Source organism: Terrapene carolina, unplaced genomic scaffold, assembly GCF_002925995.2.
Source record: "Terrapene carolina triunguis isolate 2854851 unplaced genomic scaffold, T_m_triunguis-2.0 Scaffold833, whole genome shotgun sequence".
NCBI classification, from domain to species: domain Eukaryota; kingdom Metazoa; phylum Chordata; order Testudines; family Emydidae; genus Terrapene; species Terrapene triunguis.
This window is the reverse complement of record NW_020665184.1, coordinates 2,724,046-2,744,477: the sequence shown is the minus strand read 5'-3', so window position 1 is coordinate 2,744,477 and position 20,432 is coordinate 2,724,046. Positions and strand designations below refer to the sequence as shown.

The 20,432-nt window shown below is 50.2% G+C and overlaps 1 protein-coding gene across 1 annotated transcript in view; it reads left to right on the top strand.

The window, feature by feature from the left end:
• The first annotated feature begins 10,462 nt into the window (after positions 1-10,462).
• Positions 10,463-20,432, top strand: part of DNM2 (dynamin 2) — a 54,705-nt gene continuing 44,735 nt past the window's right edge. The window contains exon 1 of the mRNA XM_029913705.1: positions 10,463-10,699. Within this exon, the coding sequence (XP_029769565.1) occupies positions 10,539-10,699 (161 nt within the window). The 5' untranslated portion in view covers positions 10,463-10,538. The remainder of the gene's footprint in view (positions 10,700-20,432) is intronic.

Sequence of the window (20,432 nt, the reverse complement as noted above, 5' to 3'; positions counted from 1 at the left end):
CGTGCCCCAGAGCAAAGCGCCCCCCGCTCCAGCCCCCCAAGGGCTCGAGCCCCAGAGCAACACGCCCCCAACGGGCCCAAGCCCCCACATGCCTTAGAGTGATGCCCCCCACTCCAGCCCCCCAATAGCCTGAACCCCCTCAAACCCCAGAGCAACACCCCCCCACTCCAGCCTGCCCCACAAAGGCCTGAGCGCTGAGCCATCTCATGCCCAGAGCGATGCCCCCCCCACTCCAGCCCCCCCAACAACCCAAGCCTCCTCATGCCTGAGAGCAACACACCCCACTCCATCCCCACAACAGCCCAAGCCCCCTCATGTCCCAGAGCAATGTGCCCCCTGCTCCCGCCCACCAAGGGCCCAAGCCCCCTTGCACCCCAGAGCAAAACATCCCACACTCTTCCCCCCCCCGAACACCCAAGCCCCCTCATGCCCTAGAGCACAGAACCCCTGCTCCAGCCCCCAAAAGAACAAGATACTGATTTGCAGAGAAATCACCTCCCTAAACCTTATTAGAAAGCAGTTGGGGTTGAATTGGGAGGGGCTAATAAGGGGCCGATTGAATTAGGTGTGGCAGGGGTCAGGTGTGAGGAGTCAGGTTGCTGAGTGAGGGCATCAAGGCTCCTAGTATATAGGACCAGGAGTGGTAACTGGAGGTGTCTGGCAGGCAGGTGCAAAGGGAAGATAGTAAGTTTGTTCGTTCTTTCTTTGTCTTCTTCAATAAAGTGTGTGGGTTATGCTTGATCTGCTAAAGCATTTAGGTAGGTTCTGCTATGCCCCAAAGAGGAGTGCAGAAATATTAGTCAGGGAGGGGGCTTACAATGTGGTAGGGTTGGTGTCAGGGTGTTTTTTTTTGCAGCTCCAGGGTTATGAGTTTTTTATTCCTCTTGTGAATAACTTTCAATGCTGGGTGTAAGAGGAGGCCCATTTTGTGTGGCCTGTAGCTAACTGTGGGACTAAAACTTGGGGCAGCCCTTGAAATGAGGGCTAACTGATGTCTGTCTCTAATCCTTCCTAGGGGGAGATGATTGGGCATGTTAGTTATGACTGATGACCTTGCTGAGATACAGACCCTCCTGACTGGGAGGCCAGTGTTTTCCTTAACCCTGTCAGGTATTCTGGCCCTGCAGTGAGGGTGTGTGGTGTGGCATCTGTGCCTGCCTAGGTCAGGAGGTGGTGAGAGTGAGCATAAAGCATGTATAATAAGGGAAGGTATTGAAAAGAGCCTGCCAAGGTCTACTCTCCCCATCTTGTAACACAAGAGCAAGGGAACAATTAAAATGAAAGGTGGCAAATTCAAGATGGCTAAGAGGAAATGCACTTCCAAGTGCTGCATAATTAAACAGTGAAGGTTCATGTCCTGGGATGTCATGGAAGCACTAAATCTTAGATGACTTTACTAGTGCTCTCCAGAAACCAGGCTCTCTGGAGTCCTAGTCCATATCTTTTTGTAAAGCTTTTCAGAAGGGCCCTAAAACCTCATGATCTTTCCTTCGCAGCAGCTAGCGCAGACTGGTGTTGGAGACTGGTTAGTGAGCTACGTGGACCTGGGGCCGAGCTGACCTGGCAGCTCCTAGATGTCTTTTCTTGTTAGCTGAAAAGTAATGCCCTGTTGATCTGTGTTTGTACAGTACCTAGCACACTGGAGGCCAGGTCCGCGGCTGGTGCGCTGAGGTGCTGCTGCAATAGGAATATGTGGTAATACAGGAACAAAAAGATTCTGACTGACCGTGCTTTGGGGGTGTGGGGTGCATTTCTAGGGAGGTTATGGAAAGAATGTGCAGCCTCTGTATGCTAGAGGGCCCTGTGTGCTAGGTGCTACAGATACCTAATGAGAAACTGAGGCTTGGAGCCTGACTAAACAAGGAACCATGGGGAAACTGAGGCACCCAGCTGATGTGAGGTGCTCCAGGGAGTCTATGGCCGAACCAGGAATCCAACCCCTATCGCCAGAGTTCCAGCCCAGCACGTCGAGCATGAGCTCATCCTTCCTTGCAGGCTGAGCCCTGGCCTTTCAAATGGTTTCCTAGCAGGGCGCAGCAAGAATCTGTAGGCGAAGCCTGGCCCATTTACTGGACTGAGCTCCCCTGCGTGTGCTCCCGAATGGAAACAAATTGAGGGCTGTCTCCGTAGCAAACAGCCAGCTGGAAATCTGGGTAATAGATTTAAGCTGGTGAGGGATTTAATTAGTTCTACCCAGAAAGCCAGAGGTGGGGAAAAGAGAAAAATCATTTGCTGCTGGCCCATCACTTATTTTCATGGGCTCCCTTGTCACCTCTCCAGTTCAATCATTCTGCCCGTTCAGCCCCAGTAATACCTCTCTGCATCTGCAAGCAACAAAAATCAATGTTTTTTTTTTTCTTGTCCTTTTGGAACACCGTGTTCTCCCCTGCACAGCAATTCAGTGTCTGCCAAAGGAGTGCGTTTTCAAGTGAAACCGTGGCCTCTGGATGATGAGTGGGCTAAATTGCCCACCGTGTGGGGCATCACGGTCCCTCGAGGCTTCTCCATCTCCAGCGCTGCACAGTTGGTTAGCTCCATTATGCTCCTAGTGAGCTATGCAGCGTTGAATATGTCGTATTGGCAGGAAGCAGGGCTACCTGCTCTGTGGAAGGAGGGAATATCAGGCAGCGAGCACCAAAGGCAGGATGTGAGGCTGGCTGGACCAACGGTCTGACCTTGTCTGGCAGGTACAGGGCAGAGGAAAGCTGCCGTGTCTGTATTGAACTGAGCTGGTGTGAAATACAAACCAGGTACAATCTGGCCAGGATCAGAGCACCTGCAATTCTGCGGCTGCTGGGCAAAGGCGGGGGGTGAGCACAGAGCACTGGTGGAGGGTTATCAAAGTCCTGCTGAGTACGCAGAGTGAGGTAGCTCTCAGCCCAGAAGCCCTGAGCTGCTTTTCCAGAAGGGCTGAGCAATTAGGGAGCGAAGCTGCCAGAACACAAGGTGGGTGGGGGTGACGACCCCAGCTGGAGGCGGATGGGACCAGGACACGGGAGATCTGGGTTCTAATCCCAGCTCTTCCACTGAGTCGGTGTGACTGGGGGCAAGTCGCGGAGCCTCTCTGGGACTTGGTCCCCTCCAGTGGGGACATCCCTATGTAGACCGAGGTTGTTGGGGGAGGGTGTGGCATGAGGGGGGCCCTGATCGCTGTCTGAGCCTCTCGGGGGTGTGAGGGCATGCCCTGACGCCTCTTCAGGCCGTGTAGGTGGCTAGCCCCATGCGTTGCTTCTGGGTCACTTGGGTAGGGCTAGAAACTAATTGCCGTGGGTCTGCATGCCATCCTGAAGGCCTTGTGTAGCCCAGACAGCAGCAGGATCTCCACAAGGGGTTCCCACCAATGGGGTGTGTGTGTAATGCTGTGTTCCTGGGTGGGTGGTTGGCAGCAGGGATCAAACCTGTGAGCTCAGGATCTGAAAGCCGGAGCTAAAAGAGCTTGCCACTGCTCGCGTGGGTCTGGGTGCCACAGAGGATTAGGAGAACATCTCTTTAAATAGCTTGTGAGCCCACTAGTGGTGCTCACAGTGTTTTAGGGGCTTTCCCAGGCCAGCTGGCGCAGTAGGATGTACGTAGCCAGGCCTTGGATCCCCATAAACACGGGTAGTTGGGTCTCAGTGGTGCCTTTGTGGCTTCTGCATAGGGGGTTGGTGCTGGGTAAAGAGCAAAAGACCCAACACCTGCAGCCCCCCCCCCCCCAGGCTGCAGTGGCACAGGAGGGGTCACCCCACTCGCATGCCAGCTCATAGACCTTCTCCCTGGTGTATTTTGAAGGGTGCCAGCTACTGGCTCTACCCTGAGGGTGGGGATATGATCTAAGGGGAGCTGTGCTGGCCCGTTCCACCCTCCTGCTCTCTCTCTCTCCAAGCCGAAGATGAACGTGGTACATGCTTTGCGCTCGGAGCACCTGGCCGCGCCGCGAGTGGAGGCGCTGGAGCGGCCGAACCTGCGGGCTGTGGATCAGCTGAGCCCAGAGATCAAGGTGGAGAAATACGTCCTGCTGAGCCTGGATGGGAAGCTGCTGGGGCCAGAGCTGAGCCGGATCCGGAGTGGTGAGGCCTCAAGGGGGAAGCGGGAGGGGAAAGTGGGCTGGAATGGGGAGGGGCTGGAGATGGAGGGGAAGTTGGGCCTTGACCCTGCTGGGGCCCAGTGGATCCTGTATTGCCTGTGAGGATGAGCAGAACTCCCCTCTTAGGGACCCTGTGTCCCCAAGTGCCCATCAAGATCTGGGCCCAAAGAGAGACAGGCCCTGCCCCGAGAGCTCCCAGCCTAGGCAGACCAGGGGTGGAAAGGGACCCAGCAGCTAAGAGGTGAAGTGAGTTGCCCCGGATCATAGAGCCAGGAAGAGAACCCAGGTGTCCTGAGTCCCAGGCAACCCCCAAGGAGAAGCTTAGAAATGTCTCAGTTGAAGATGACCATGATGCTCTGTCCAGCCTGACTCTGCGGTGTTGCCCCGTCAGACTGTGACCTGTGGTTTCACCAGGGCCCCAGCCCGGCACAGCTCACCACCTTCGCCTGGGGCACCATGTGCTTTCCTGCCCCTGGCCAGGCCCAGTGCCTGGGGCATGGTGTCACGTGAGCCTCCTTTCACTCTGACTTGGTGCAGAGGGTCTAGATTCCCAGACACTCGGGTTTCATAGGTGACTTGAGCCTCTACCTTTTTCCTTCACCCACAAGGGAGGTGCCGCTTGCCCAGTGCTCTGACCGAAAGGCTGGTGGCGTCAGTGACAGGACTTGTGCCAGGGCCAGTGCAAGCGCACTAGCTTTAGGGCACTTTCCCATGGTGGCCCTGGGCCAGCATTACTGGGCTGACACATCCCTGTCTCTCCATGCTCAGAGATGGCTCTGCCCCTGGAGCGCCTGGATGTGGCGCTGCCCCAGGATCTGCCCAAAGGCTACCTCTCACGCCAGCGTCGCTCCCTGCCTGCCTTTCCCTTTTCTCCTGCCAAGAGCCCCTGCAGCTCTCCAGGCCTCAGGTAACTACGGAACGGAGGACCCATGCCATGGGCTGCTCCTGCTAGACCTAGCATACAATATAGCCTGATGCCTTGCCTCGAACAGGGAGATACAGCCCAGGGAAACGGACTCCCAGCATGCAGTGCTCCACTTGAGCTGAGCAGCCAGCCATTTGGCATTGCAGTGGCCTATTCATTATTTAGTAGGCGCAGAGCCCCAGATGTGGACCAGTGCTCCTTCGCGCTAGGCCAGGGCCGGGTAGGGAAGGCTGTGCCTCCCCAAACAGCCTGGCCCCCGCCCCCTCCCACTTCCCAGCCCCCGACTGCCCACTCGAACCCCTGACCCATCTAACCCCCCCTGCTCCCTGTCCCCTGACTGCCCTGACCCCTATCCACACCTCCGCCCTCTGACAGGCCCCCTGGGACTCCCACACCTATCCAACTGCCCTCTGCTCCTCGTCCCCTGACCGCCTCCCCCTGAACCTCCACCCCAGCCAACTGCTCCCTGTCCCCTGACTGCCCCCCAAGACCCCCTACCCCTTATCCAACCCCACCGCTCCCCACCCCCTTACCATGACGCTCAGAGCAGCAGGACTGGCTTATTGGAAAGCCTGGCAGGAGCGGCGGGCCAGAGCGCTCCCTGTGTGGCAGCATGGCTGTGGGGGAGGGGGGACAACAGGGGTGGGGTCAGGGGTTAGCCTCCCTGGCTGAGAGCTCAGTTTGCCCACCTCTGTGCTAGGCGCTGTACAAATAGTCCTTGTTACAAGGAGCTGACAATCTAGGGAAACTCATGATCACTCAGCTGCCCCTAGGCTGCATGCTGTGACCATGCAGAACTCCGTGAGGAGAATCTCCATTAGCTGTTGGTGCTATAGGGCCTGTTACACAGCAGAGCAGTTCTGGACCCACCCGGTAGAGGGTGGTGTCTGTTCTGGAAGCTGTGTCCCTTAGGCTGTGGGGAGGGCAGGCTGACATTTCTTTCTCTTCCAGGAGCCCCAGGAGGAGCACAGAAGCGCTGTGTGCTGGCCACTTCCCCATGGGGCTCAGTCAGCTTGTGACAGGGATGCAGAGTCCTGGGGTCCGAGCCCCTGTGTCGTCCTCTCCTCGGGGTGCAAGAAGTCCGGCTGCACAACCCAGGGTTACCCCAGCCAAGGTCACTGGCAGCAAGGCCAAGGCAGGTGAAGCCGTGTGCCGCAGCCATGGGCACCGGGTGCAGCCGGAGTCTGACAGGAAGCAGCAACAGACACGGGGTGGAAAAGGGGCCTGCTAAGAATGACTGATGGGGCAGGGGGTGGTGGTAGAGGGGGACATGAGTCTGCTCCTGCTGGGCAGGACTTGTGCCCTCTGGGAATTGCTGGTGTCTCCAAGGGGAATGTGGGGGGGGAAATTGTACTTGGGAGCCAACTGTTTTACAAACCCAGCAGGGGCCATGAGTCCTCCAGGCACACAGGCCCTGGCTGCACCCAGCCCTGCTCCCCCCTACAGTTAATGTATGTAACCAAAGGAATCCTAAATAAAAGACTCTCTGCACTGTGAAGGCTCCGGGGGGCTTGTCCTTGTTCCAGGGAACTGCTATAACTCAGCCTGCTGCTGGCAAGCGGGGGGGCCAGGCCCTCTATAGATGACAAGGCCGGCGCTGTGCCTTGAATACTCCGTTACAGTAGCACTGATGGACCCCAACAGAGATTGGGGGGGGGGGGGGGACACTGTGCTGGGCACTGTCCTGAAGAACCTCAGTCTAGAGAGACAAGTGGTGCAGGATGGGAGATTCTTCCCATTGTACAGATGGGGAAACCGAGGCACAGGGAGCTAGTGGTGGAGCTGGGAATTGGATCCAGGTGTCCTGAGCGCTAGGCTGTGTCTGAACCATGGGGGGGAGGGGGAGGGAGGGTTCCCACCCCTGCACTGGAATGTTTAAATCAAATCACTTTGGCTTGTTAAAATAAACCATTAAGACTGTTCTATTCCTATTCCATACAACAGCTCTCTTCCCTCCTTCGCCTGCCAATAGAACCTTGAGTGGTGCATGTAAAATAGGCTTCCACTCAGCTTCTGGTTCGTTAAGGGATGTTTCACAGGTACCAGCAGGCTAGTAATTAGCTTCCCCGGCTAATGGCACTTACACCACTAGAGGGAGCCAAATGAGAGTGACTGGACTAAGTGAATGCAACTTACGCCAGGATGTGAGCAAATCTATTTCAATGTAACTGTGATGCTCCCCAGGGGCTACCCCTGAACTGTGGGGCATCACCCCATCGCCTGCTAGCATGCGGAAGTCTGTCTGTGGATCAGCTCCGTCAAACCACCAGCCTCTGGCAACCCAAGCATGGCTTTGCAGGCCTTGCTTTCTATGGACAGGTTAGCAGCCGCTTCACCCCTGCCACTGTGTCCTTGGAGTTCGTCCCCTGTCATGTCCAGCCCTGTTCTACTAGACCCCCGTCCCAATGACCAGGCCTGCTGTTCCCAAAGGAATAGTACACAGCAGCTTGTCTGATTCCATGCAGCATCACCACTTTGCTTAACACCCCAGCACTTAGATACATGTATAGTGAAAACAAGGATAACTTGATCATCAAAGAGCAGTAGGTGAATGAGGATATTGGAAACCTTGGTTACATCTAAAACAATAACCCCCCTCTAGAGACCGCACTTAACTAGCAGGTTAACCTCCTCGTGAAAGAAGCTCATCTCGCCCAAAGTTCTCACCTCTGTTTTCAATCCAATCTGGTTGAGGACCCTTTGTTCATGAAGAAAACCTGCTGTCTGGTTCCTCTGGAGGATGACTGGGTGCCATCTTTGTCCCCCACCTATAGTCAAATAAACCTTGACGAGCGCATCAAGCTAGGGTTCCCCTGACCTGCAGTTTTTCTCATTAGCTTCTTTCTGAAGTCCCCACTGGCTCTTCATTAGTGTTTGACTTAGAGTGCTACTGGTTGCCCATTAGAGACAAGGTGGGTGAGGGATCTTTTATTGAACCAACTTCTAGTGGTGAAAGAGACAAGCTTTTGGTAAATATTTTGAGTAGGGCTCTCTAAGTGTGACACTGCTGAACCATGCGTTGGGGAGATTCTATACAGGGAAATACATTAGCTTAATGGTGGGCTTCTATACGGGGCAATATGATATATGGGAGGGCAGCTTCTCTATGGAGAGCTATCGTACCACAACAGGGGGTGGTTTCTCTAAGGAGAAATACGGTGTCATCATGGTGGGCTTCTCTATGGAGAAGTGGCATCAAAATTGTGAGCTTATATAGGGAGAAATAATCACAGAACTGGAAGGGACCTTGAGAGTCCATCCAGTCCAGTTCCCTGCACTCAAGGCAGAGCTAAGTATTATCTAGACCATCCCTGACAGGTGTTTGTCCATCCTGCTCTTAAAAATCCCCAATGATGGAGATTCCACAACCTCCCTAGGCAATTTATTCCAGTGCTTCACTACCCTGACAGTTAGGAAGTTTTTCCTAATGTCCAACTTAAACCTCCCTTGCTGCAATTTAAGCCCATTGCTTCTTGTCCTATCAGAGGTTAAGGAGAACAGTTTTTCACCTTCCTCCTTGTAACAACCTTTTATGTACTTGAAAACTGTTCTCATATCCCCTGTCTTCTCTGCTCCAGACTAAACAAACCCAATTTTTTCAATCTTCCCTCATAGCTCATGTTTTCTACACCTTTAATCATTTTTGTTGCTCTTCTCTGCAGGAGCGCTGCCCTAGGCGGCGGAAGGTCCCGCCCCGAAATGCCGCCCCCCCACAGTGGCAGCGGAAGGTCCCGCCGTTGAAATACTGCCGCGGTCGCCGCCCCCCAAATTGTAGCGCACTAGGTGACCGCCTAGGTCGCCTAATGGGTTGCGCCGGCCCTGCTTCTCTGGACTCTCTCCAATTTGTCCACATCTTTCCTGAAATGTGGCGCTCAGAACTGGACACAATACTCCAGTTGAGGCCTAATCAGCACGGAGTAGAGCGGTAGAATTACTTCTTGTGTCTTCCTTACAACACTCCTGCTAATACATCCCAGAATTATGTTTGCTTTTTTTGCAAGAGCATTACCCTGTTTAGCTCGTGATCCACTGTGACACCCAGATCCCTTTCCGCAGTACTCCTTCCTAGGCAGTCATTTCCCATTTTGTATGTGTGCAACTGATTGTTCCTTCCTAAGTGGAGTACTTTGCATTTGTCCTTATTGAATTTCATCCTATTTACTTCAGACCATTTTTCCAGTTTGTCCAGATCATTTTGAATTTTAATCCTATCCTCCAAAGCACTTGCAACCCCTCCCAGCTTGGTATTGTCCACAAACTTTATAAGTGTACTTTCTATGCCATTATCTAAATCATTGGTGAAGATATTGACCAGAACTGGACCCAGAACCGATCCCTGCAGGACCCCACTCGTTATGCCCTTCCAGCATGACTGTGAACCACTGATAACTACTCTCTGGGAACAATTTTCCAACCAGTTATGCACCTTAAGCTATTTATAGTAGCTCCATCTAGGTTGTATTTCCCTAGTTTGTTTATCAGAAGGTCATGCGAGACAGTAGCAAAAGCCTTACTAAAGTCAAGATATACCACGTCTACCGCTTCCCCCCATCTACAAGGCTTGTTACCCTGTCAAAGAAAGCTATCACGTTGGTTTGACACAATTTGTTCTTGACAAATCCACGCTGACTGTTATTTATCACCTTATCATATTCTAGGTGTTTGCAAATTGATTGCTTAATTATTTGCTTCATTATCTTTCCCGGTACAGAAGTTAAGATGACTGGTCTGTAATTCCTTGGATTGTCCTTATTTCCTTTTATAGGGAGATATACGGTAACAAAAAAATAAAGGTGTCTTCCATAAGGAGACATACACTAATATATGTGTGGGCTTCTATAAGGAGAAATGAGGTACTAAATGGGGTGCGCGTTCTATCTGAGGCAATACGGTACTCGATCGCCTCTAATACCTCCCTCGTCGGGTGGGGAGGGAAGAGGAACAAAGAGACCAATCATAAAGAGGGACACCATGATTGACATTCTGATCACGAATCAGATATGGCTTCTCTACAAATAGTACCCAACCTTTCCTCGAGAAGCCCGCCTCTCCCAATGAATTGGATGGTGTGGCAGAGTGGCAGAAATTCTGACCAATGGAAACAGGGCGGAGTGAATTTTTTTGAGAGTTCGTGTCTCTTAGATAGAGCGACAGGCTTCTCCTCCAACGAGAAACCAGAAAAAAGCTATTGGGCGGGATCTAAAAGTACCGCCTTCCTAGACAGGTCACGAATGAACTCTATTGGTTGGGAGAAAAGAGCGACAGCACAAGCGACCACTAGCAACGCGGAAAGGAGGCGAGGGCCTCTAAACACCGCCCACTCCGATTGAATTACGGGTGGTATGGCCTCTCTATTGGTTAGACCCACAGAGTGACAGCCGTGCCGACCAATAGGATTGGCCGCTGACGGGCCTGGGCGGAGTGAAGAGCCGGGGGCGGCGCCGGAGCCGGATGAGGAGACACTGAGGGGAAGTTTGGCCGCCGCCGCCGAGAACCGTTTGAGGAGCCGCCGCCCGAGACGCGGGGAGCGCGGGCCCCGCGGCCGCCATGGGGAACCGGGGGATGGAGGACCTGATCCCGCTGGTGAACAAGCTGCAGGACGCGTTCAGCTCCATCGGGCAGAGCTGCCACCTGGACCTGCCGCAGATCGCCGTGGTGGGCGGCCAGAGCGCCGGCAAGAGCTCCGTGCTCGAGAACTTCGTGGGCCGGTGAGTCCTACGCCGCCTGCGTCACTCGCCCCCGCCTCCCCGTCGCACGGGATGGCCGGGAGGCGACGTCGTTCGCCGGAGCCCCGTTGGGGAATGCTTCGGGCGCGTGGACGCCGTTTGCGTAACTCGGCTGGATCCGAATGGCCGGGAGGCTACGCTACTGGCGCCGCTGGGGTCTGTGAATCCCTCCGGCGGCCGCCTCGCGCTAAGCGCGTAACGTTCTCCGCTGGGCGCGAGACCGCCTCGCGCGCCCCCCCCCCCCCCTTGGCGACTAGCGCCTCGGCGGGCTGGACGCCGATTGCGTGAGCGGAGCCGGGCGCCGTTGGCGTAGGGCGCCCCGGTGTGTTTCCCCCGGCGACGTTAGCCGGGCCGCGTCTCCATGGCTTGGGTAGAGCGCGCTTGGCCTGGGAGTCTTGTGTGGACCCCGCGGTCCTTTACGCCAGTGGCTTAAACCGGGGTCTTTCCCAGGGGGGGTCTCCGTGGACGCAGTTGGCGTAGATCGCTCTGTGAATAGCAGTGGAGCGTGGTCGTTCGGGGCTGGCTGAGGGGCGGGGGCTCTGGCCTGTCATCCGGGGGGGGGGGCAGGAGCACTCCCTGGGCATGTCCCCTCCCCCTAGGTGGCTGGGTGCCCCCCAATCCTGGGACACAGGGATGCTCCCCCCATTTGTCCCCTGCCCCAGTGGCTGGGGCCCTGCCCCCCATCCTGCCCAGGAGCCATGAACTCCCCTGGGCTGTCCCCTCCTGCCCAGGTAGCAGGACTCCGGTGTATGTGGCGGGAGATACGGGATTCTGCTCACACGGAGCTGTCCTGCACCCCGGTGGTTGGAGGACGGGGTGGGAATTCTCTGTGACTTAATGTGGGGCTCGCGCTGGGCCTGCCCCAGTCCCTCCCACCCTCCCGAACCTTGGGAACGGGGCTGAGGACGTTGGCCCCACTTGCTGTGGTCCCTGTGCCTGCTGAAGGGACCCTTGGAACTGTGGCTTGCAGGATGTGAGGTGCTGAGACTGCAGCTTAGGATGGGGGGAGGCTGTTTGTTACCAATAAACAACTTTTCCTTAACTGCCTCCCTCCCCAGCTCCTGCAGCAGAAGCCGAGGTCTTGCCCACTTTGTATGTTCCTTAACGACCCCATAAGGTCCCAGGTACCACCGTCTTGCCTTTGTCCCCAGATCCCTTTCCCTCTCCACCCCCATTGTTCTCCTGGTGTGCTGTATGTTACCCCAGAGAGAGAGAAGAGGGGTAATTCCTGTTTGTCTGGTGGTTAAGCCATCTCCCTTTCAAGTCAAGGAGATCCGAATTGGGGCTAGTAACTTGTAATGCCTGCTGGGATCCTTCATGATGCAAGAAGCTAGAGATGCGTGATAAGAGCAGAGTAGGCCATTTGGCATGGAGGGTTATTCTAGTATCCGTCTTAATTCCTTATGCTCCAAGGAGGAATATCTTTACTCTTTGTAGTGGTAGGAGCCAGCACCCCGCTTGATATTACTGATTGTACATTAAACACATTTTCATGTATACCCTGCACACACTGGATCTGCATTAGGTACTGCATGGACTATGTAATTTGAAGTGATGATCCCCAGTTCAGTGATCGTTTTCCAAACCAGTGAAAAATGGAGCAGAGGTGGACTTTAGAAACTGCTGAAAATTGATCATGTGAAAAAGAAAGTGCATCTGTCTTCTGTAGTCAGGCTGGATTTGGTCAGTGTCTTATTTCAATGGTCTAAAAATAACCTGGATTGCTAGAGTTAATTGTGTTTGTGCATCTGTGTTTTATTTGTATTGGTAGCTCAAGATCTGAAGTCAAGCTCTGTGTGATACTTTAACCGAACAGCTTGGGTTGTTGTGTTACTGACTGGCACTTACCTTGCGGATTAGTTTGGGTAGATGTCAGCGTCTTTTAATTCCTTAATCATTACCTGCAAGACACTTTTAAAAATTGTACAAGGATCTACAGGAGAACAAGTGTCTGAAGGGAGTGGAGGGAAGTCTTATGTCAAAGTAGCTGACAAGGTATCCTGAGAGCAATTCTTAGTACAAGGCCCCTAGAAACTGGAACCTGTTCTTTTTAATAGTGTTCAACATGACTCTATTAATGTACTCAAGTTAATCTTTGAAAACGCAGACTCAGCTTTAAGGCTATCTTTTCCTGTTACTATGGCAATAATGTCCAGTGGGCTCAGTTTAAATTGGGGCTGCTAGTGCGGTACACACACAGACCTGGAAACTATAAACCTGTGTTGCAGTCATTAGGCTTTTGCATGGGACCCACCCTTCATGGATCTGGCTGCAGGATCTAGGAAGATTAAAACAGAGAGTTCACATTCGAAGACCAGATGCAACAAGTGGGCTTGATAGGGTGGCGAGGTAGGGCAGAGGCTGAGGTGATGGTGTCAAGGTAATGTGATGACAGAAGGTAGCTACTGCACAAGTGGACTTCAGATTCCATTAAAGCTTTGGGTTTTTAAAGACTTGACTTACACCTGTCTGACTCTGGAGATGAATAGTAGCTTTTAATAATTTCTGCTTCTACAGTGCCTAACCCCTGTGACCTGGGGAACAAAGTCACTTCTTAGGACAAAATTTAGGACTTACAAGGGGCTGTTTTGTCTTGCTAGAGTGATCTAAGTTTTCTCTGTGTTTAATCCCAGCCTTTTCTATAGCTTGTCCTAGCTTTAAAGGATGGTGGTGAAGGGCTGGTAACTAATGTGACTCTTGCTACTTGTAGGATTTCTTTATAATGTACTACAAATTTAACTAAAGGGGTATGTCTAGAATCTGTCTCCAGCAAAAAGAACAGGATTGTGGCACCTTAGACTAACTTTTAAATTTATTTGAGCACAAGCTTGTGCTCAAATAAATTTGTTAGTCTCTAAGGTGCCACAAGTACTCCTGTTCTTTTTGCGGATACAGACGAACACGGCTGCTACTATGAAATATGTCTCCAGCAGTGCCTCATGGTATTGGATGATGGGTAGTTTCAATAAAGATCAGTGAGGCACACTGAGAAGCAGCATGGTCCAGTGGATAAGACACTGAACTGGGAGTCAGGAGACCTGGGTTCTAGTTCTTGCTCTGCCACTGACCCGTCGGGTGACCTTGGACAAGTCACTTTGTCATTTTACCTTTCTGTGGCTCTGTTCCCCTCCCACCCTTAGTCTTGTTTTAGACTGCGTAAGGCCTTTTGGGCAAGGATGGCTTCTTAATATGTCTGTAAAGCCCGCAGCACAAGTGGGGCCCCATTTGGGTTAAAGCAGATACTGTATTAGGTGGTTCTTGATATGTAGAGTATCTGAGTGTGCCTAAAACTCTGTCCTGCAGTTCCACTCCCCACCTCCTCTGTAATGCCTGGACTTGAGTAGAAGTCGTGCCTTCATCAGCTCTTTTCCAAAAAGCAGTGTTCTGTTTGACACAGGCTGGGCTGTTTTCCCTACGGTTTTTTGGATGCTTTAGCCTCTTAATCACAACGATCTCAGACCAATAATTTAATTTTTTCTGTTAGAAGAAGGTCACATGGGGTTTTCCACTGTCTTGCTCCTGCAGTTGAATCTTTTCACTTATTTAAAATTTCCCCAGGTTGGTGACAATATGTGCCCATATGTTTGAGATCAGAATCGGGGGCCTTGTGATGTGGCATCTGAGGCTTGGTCTTTCATTATCACACGGGTTTGAGCCACGTTCTGGGTTAACAGCTTGCAAAGAGGTGTGTGGTAGGGGGAATTGGAAGCCCACCGATTCCATCTTTATTACTTGCTAGGTTTATAAAAGGCAGCTGGATCAATTGAAATCCAATTTTGGAAAACAAACCTTGCACCTGGGCTGATGCGTTGCGCCAAGCTTTGTTACAATAGGGATCAACGTGGTCAAGTTATTACCTCCTCAAAAGCTGCCAATGGATATACTGGCAGCCTGTAATTATAGTGACACTGCAAGCCCAGCACCATAATTACAAATCTTTGTTTCATGGCTTTTAAGCCTTTAACAAGGAGGCTTTTAATAAGGGGTTCACCAAAATCTATAGAATCTCTTTCAATAAATGTCTGAATTAGGCAGGTTTTACGTGAGGCGAAATCCTTGTACATTTTTTTTTTGTTTGGTAACCTGGAATCTTCCAGTCGACTCTTGTATCTCTAACTTTATATTACAGTGGGGCCCTTGTGCTCATAATTGAGGGTAATTATTATGTCTTTGGTGAATTCTGCCTTCACTTGGTGTCCTCAAAGTAGTGTTTCAACACTCTGAGCCACAAGACCAAGAAGCTTCTTACTGTGTGGTAATAACAATGGCATGGTAACTTCCACTTTTCTCTTTCATACTACATAACTAGACAAGCATTTGGGACAAAATTAAAAGGGAATGTAGATCTAAATACATCTAGTTCTAATAGTGCTAGTCTGTTATAGCTGCTGCTTTGCAGTAGGGTTCAGAATAAAGGATTAATAGCCCTGAAACAGTTAACCCAGCATTAAGGTTGTAAGATGTTCAAGGCTGGGACCATCTGCTTGTATCGTGGCGCCATGGTTCTCACGATGTGTTACAACAATACAAATGCTTACTAAGTTCCATGTTCTAAATCTGTATCGAAAGAAGGCCGTACACTTACTTGGAGATAGACCTGGATTCGTCTACTTTGGGACGGAGCTAATATTTTGTGTGTGAGAGGGTGGGGGCTGGATGTTGGACAGTTCAGGCTTTTCGGAACGAATGCTGACTCCATTGTGCAGGGTGCTGTACGTTGAACAAAAAGTTGGTCCCTGCCTCAAAGAGCTTCCAATCTAGGCATAAGACTAAATGACTGGTGGATACAGACAGACTAATGGGCGAGTAAAAGGAAACGAGACCATATGGGTCAACGTGGAAGCAGTACACTCAGCAGACCAGCAGCTTAATTGTTAAGTCTTTGTAGGCATCACAACAAAGCAGAGTTTGAAACAGGCACGTTTACAGGGAGCTGCTCCCACATGTGAGGGGCAGCTGGGGAGAATACATGAAGGGGCTTGTTTGAAAATGTAACAAGTGGGTGCTGGGATCTTGGCTGGTCAGAGATGGGAGTTGACATCTAGTGAATGAGAGAGAAGGCATAAATGCCTTGCAAGTGAAGTCAAGCAGCCTATGTTTGATGCAGTAGAGAAGGGGGAGCCATTGGAGGGATGCAGGGAGAACCATGCTGCATAAAATTTGTTGTAGATAGTGAGCCTAACAAGCTTAAGGTAAGGTGGGTGAGGTGATACCTTATTTGACCAGTTTCTTTTGGGGAGAGGCAAGCTTTTGAGCTTGCACAGAGCTCTTCTTCTGGGCTACAGGGCTACAACAACACTGCATACAAGCATAAGGTAAATCGTTAGTTTCCATGCAGTGGGCCAGAATCTTTGAACTCTTAAGCACCTGCTTAATTTTACTTGCAGGAGTAGTCCCATTTATGTCAAGAGGACTGCTTGTATGTGTAAAATTAAACTTATGCAGGTTCTGGCCCTAATGGTGATGAGTGTCTTAAAAGAACCTGAATAGAAAACCAAATATCTCCCCTCCTTAAGAGCCCCATGGGCTTTGAGTTTTATTTGCAACACTTAATGGAAATGTAAGTCATTTCTATGTAAATAGTCTTTGTTTGGGTGTCAACATCTCTGGGGGATATTTGCAATCCAAACAGAATAGCACTGGGCTGATGCATGAAAACAAGGTGGTGAAATAGACCAGTCCTGTTTGTTGGTAAGCTTGTGGGAGCTGAGTGAAGAGTTGAAATGTGAGTGATGCCAGCAAAGAAAAGGAAACTAATTTTATTTTTTGTATTTTTTTTTTTTTAAACAGCTTTTCAGTGGCTCTCACCATGGCATATTGGAGTAATGGCTAATGTTAGTAATACAGGGAATTATTTTGATCAGTTTCCATCTAACAAATTACTGGCTTTGTTCATAAAAATTTCCATCCTTTTGTATTCTGAAACTACTGACCCTCTTGCCTATAAATGGAAATATTTGATGCTGGTAAATTACCCTTTAAGGTTTTTGTTTGCGCTATCATACTGGTCTAGTTTAATAGTAATACAGTAACAAATTGGAGGGCCAGCTAATGTGTGGGTTGTAAATTATTGCCTAGGAAGTGTCATTAATGGCCAAGCAATTTTGGTATTCTGTCCCCAGATGCATCAGAGGAAGGGGCAAGATTCTCCAGTGACACCACTACATCTCAGGCTACCTTAAGTTCAGAGCTGCCTTAATTAGTTAGGCACAGAGAAATCCTGAGAAATGCTGGAAAAACTGCCACTTTCTACCAGTAATGAGAGCTAACCTTTTAGGTCTGCTTCCCTTGATAGCAGTGCATGTTCCCAGGCTGTAATGGCAACTGAGCTCCAGTACTTCTTGTTCCGAAAGCAAGGAGTATGCTTGGCTTTACCTGCTCGGGTTAATCGCAAGCCTTGAGGTTTATTTAGCTTATTGGGCAAAGATAATGGGGGAGGAGGGTGGCACACTGAGGGGTTTTGGATCCTTGTGACATAAGTTAATTATTCAAAATCAATTTTGATTTATTTGTTTTGTGGTAGAGCCTGGAGGCCTCAATTAAATTGGCATCCCATAGTGCTGAGCACAGTGCAGACACAGGAAAACAGCCCGGGCTCTGAAATTCTGTCTAAATAGATGAGCCAAAGGAAGGTTTGAGCCCCTTTTTACCAATGGGGAAATTGAAGCATGGACAAAATGACTTGTCCAAGGTCACATAAAGAGGCTGTGGCAGAGCAGGAACTGAGCTCAGATGTTCAGGGTTCCAGTGTAAGTGCGCTAATTATTTTAATGAGATGCAGGGATTAAAATGTATTCAGGGTGAAGCTATTTTGCCCTTAATATCCACTGAAAAAGATGCGAGGGGAAACAGAATAGTGGGTGCTCTTGCCAATCCTCATGCACTTCTCAATAGAGATGAGTCATTTCAACCCTCTTATGGAGAGAAACGCAAGAGGAAATATAAAGTGGTGCATTAAAATTGCATTACTAGCAGTATTCTAACCCAGCCTGTTGATGTCACAAATGAAATGTGCATTGACTAATCCATCTTTGGAACCCTTATAGTGTCAGTACAAATGTGCTAAATGCTCCGAGTCTCCCACTGCCCCTGCAGTGGCTCTGTCAGGGACATCCTGACAAATGGAAGTGTAAAAGACATTTCAATCTACATAAAATTTGACCATTGACTTGTAGTGGGTCCTTGGCTCACTGGGCCCGAGGATGACAATGGAGTCATTGTGAGCCACACAGTTGGGAGGTCTGTCCATTGACATTTGGTTCCTCGACTATATTGTCAATGTGGCCATTATCTCTTGTTCATAACATGTTATCAATACTGTTAGTGGTTGTAAATAAAACATTAATGAAACCAGGAAGGATGCAGATGAGGTTTCTCGGCAACTTTAAATATCTCAATTCTGGTGAAATGCAGCAGCAGTCGTGCTTCTGAACAGCTCTGTACTCACCCCTGCTTGCATCCTGCAATCTCTAGTAAAACACTTGCAGTCCACCATTAATAGTGAAATGTTGGAGCAACAGCAGTGAGCTTCAGAGGAAATGGATCAGATAGGCAACAAATAAACAAATCTGTATTTATAAATCTAGCCTAAGGTAGAGAGAAACACAACTTCCAAAACAATGCTGATAGACTATTACAGCTTCTGTTAGATGAGAAGTTGATGTTTCAGGGGTAGGATAAAGATACAAATGACCGGTTCTTATGTCAAGTTGCTGGGTAGTAATACTTAACACACGGTCTTAAGATTTGGTCTAAAATCAATAGTGTGTGTAGAGTGAGTTGTCTTGCTGGATTTTAGTGAGCCCATAGAGATGCAGCTCAGTGCATCTGAATTATGGCTCTGTCTGAATGGATCAAGATTTTATTACTAGGCTAGGGGAGTAGTGAATGATACCTGTGGTCTCAGATGTATGAGGAGAAATAGAGTATCCATGACAGAGGAGCGAGCTGGTTTGAGATAAAGCCACAGAAAAGAGTGAAGTAACCAAGAATAAAGTGAGCACCTGTCAGTGACGCACTTCCATCTGGAGCATGGGAGACGGTTCCCATCATATCTAGACCATATCTATCCTCGGGCCAGGATATGGCTTTATGAACTTCGTTCTACGTCTGAGCAACTTCTAGCTGAGGCTCTCCAAGCACTTTACAGATCTTAATGAAATCCCTCCCCTCCCCCTTTGGGAGGGACGTGTTATCCCAGCTATAAAGTAAGTTCTGCCAGGAACTGTCTGTTTGTTTGTGTTTGTACAGCACGTGGTACAACAGCGCCAATCCTGACTGGGGCCTTTGGGTGCGATCATAAACGAACTGAGTCGCAGAGGTAAAGTGACTTGTCCAAAGCCACCCAGCAAGTCTGCCATTGTGGGGGGTGGAGGAGGAAGCCCCTCCATGCCTGCTCTTCCTCAAAACACAGCAAAGAGTCCTCATGAAGGATCTGCCAAGATAAACAGCATTCCAGGAAGATTTAAACTCTACTAGAAGGAGACTGACAAGTGCAAGCAAGACCTTCCAAGTGGTGAAATACAAAGAAACTTGAGGATAGGGAGCTGACTTTAAGTGCCTTTGCTAATGGAGATGGTGCTAGTAACAGAAGGGTATTAAATGGCATCCTGCTAGCTTCAGAAAGTGGACCTCTGCCCTTTCGATCTAGCTAAGTAAGCTAGATTGCCTGATAATGGGTAAACTGGAGGCAGGTTAGCAGGTGCAGAGCAGCAATACAGGAAGTCTTGTATGCTGTGGCAGTGTCTTGAAAAGACAAGGTGGGTGAGGTAATGTCTTTTATTGGCCCAACTTCCATTTGCTTTTGGAATACCCTTTTCACATGCTCAAACCCTGGCTGCTAATAGCTCTCACAGAACTGGCCATTCCAGTTACTGCCTCACTGTGTACAACCGAGCCATTTCCACCCTAGTATTGTAAATGGGGAAAGGACCTTTGTGTAGGGTCCTAGTCCCCTTTGACACGTCTTCTGGACTGAAGTTTCTCATGGATAAGACGACTCCCATTTATGCTGCCAACAAGATAAGCGTGCCTGACCCAAAGTGAATGTGACAACGCCCTTCAGTTGTAAAACGCCCACACCCTGCCATTCATGGACACCACTTAGGAACGGACTGACTTCTGTACCACACAAAGCTTGGCCCACATCTCATGTGCCGCATAGGCGTTCCCTCTCCCTCTCAATAAAGTAACCTCTTGTTAAACAGCGGACACGTAATCTCCCTTGTAGCTTTACATTCAAATAGTACGTCACCCTGCATTCTCCTGCAGGATCAAACCATGTTCACCTTTGACCCTGGGACATAATGGCAAACAAGTTGGTGCTGTTTGGCCTAATTCCTTTAGCCCTGTGTGAAAGGAACATGCAGCAGGAATCTAGGTTCTGTTTCCTGCCTCTGCCCTTGACTCACAGTGCAACTGCGCTGCAGTCCCACTTCCCTTTGTCACTGGGGTTGTGAGCACGAAGTAGTGTCAAGTGTAAAGTCGGGTGGGTACGGGTGCTATTCAGCCTGAGGGAAGGCGAGACAAAAATCCGTGGAAGTGCAGCTCGTTCTGTTAATCGCCTCGGCTTTGCTGCGCTGTAACAGATGAATATGGGATTGTAAAGCGTTCTCTGTTTATAGAGAATTGGGTGTGCATGCCGCTTTACAGTCTAAAAGAGCAAGGTCCATGCACAAAGGATCTTAAAATAGAGCTCAAACTGAACTTCTGTTAT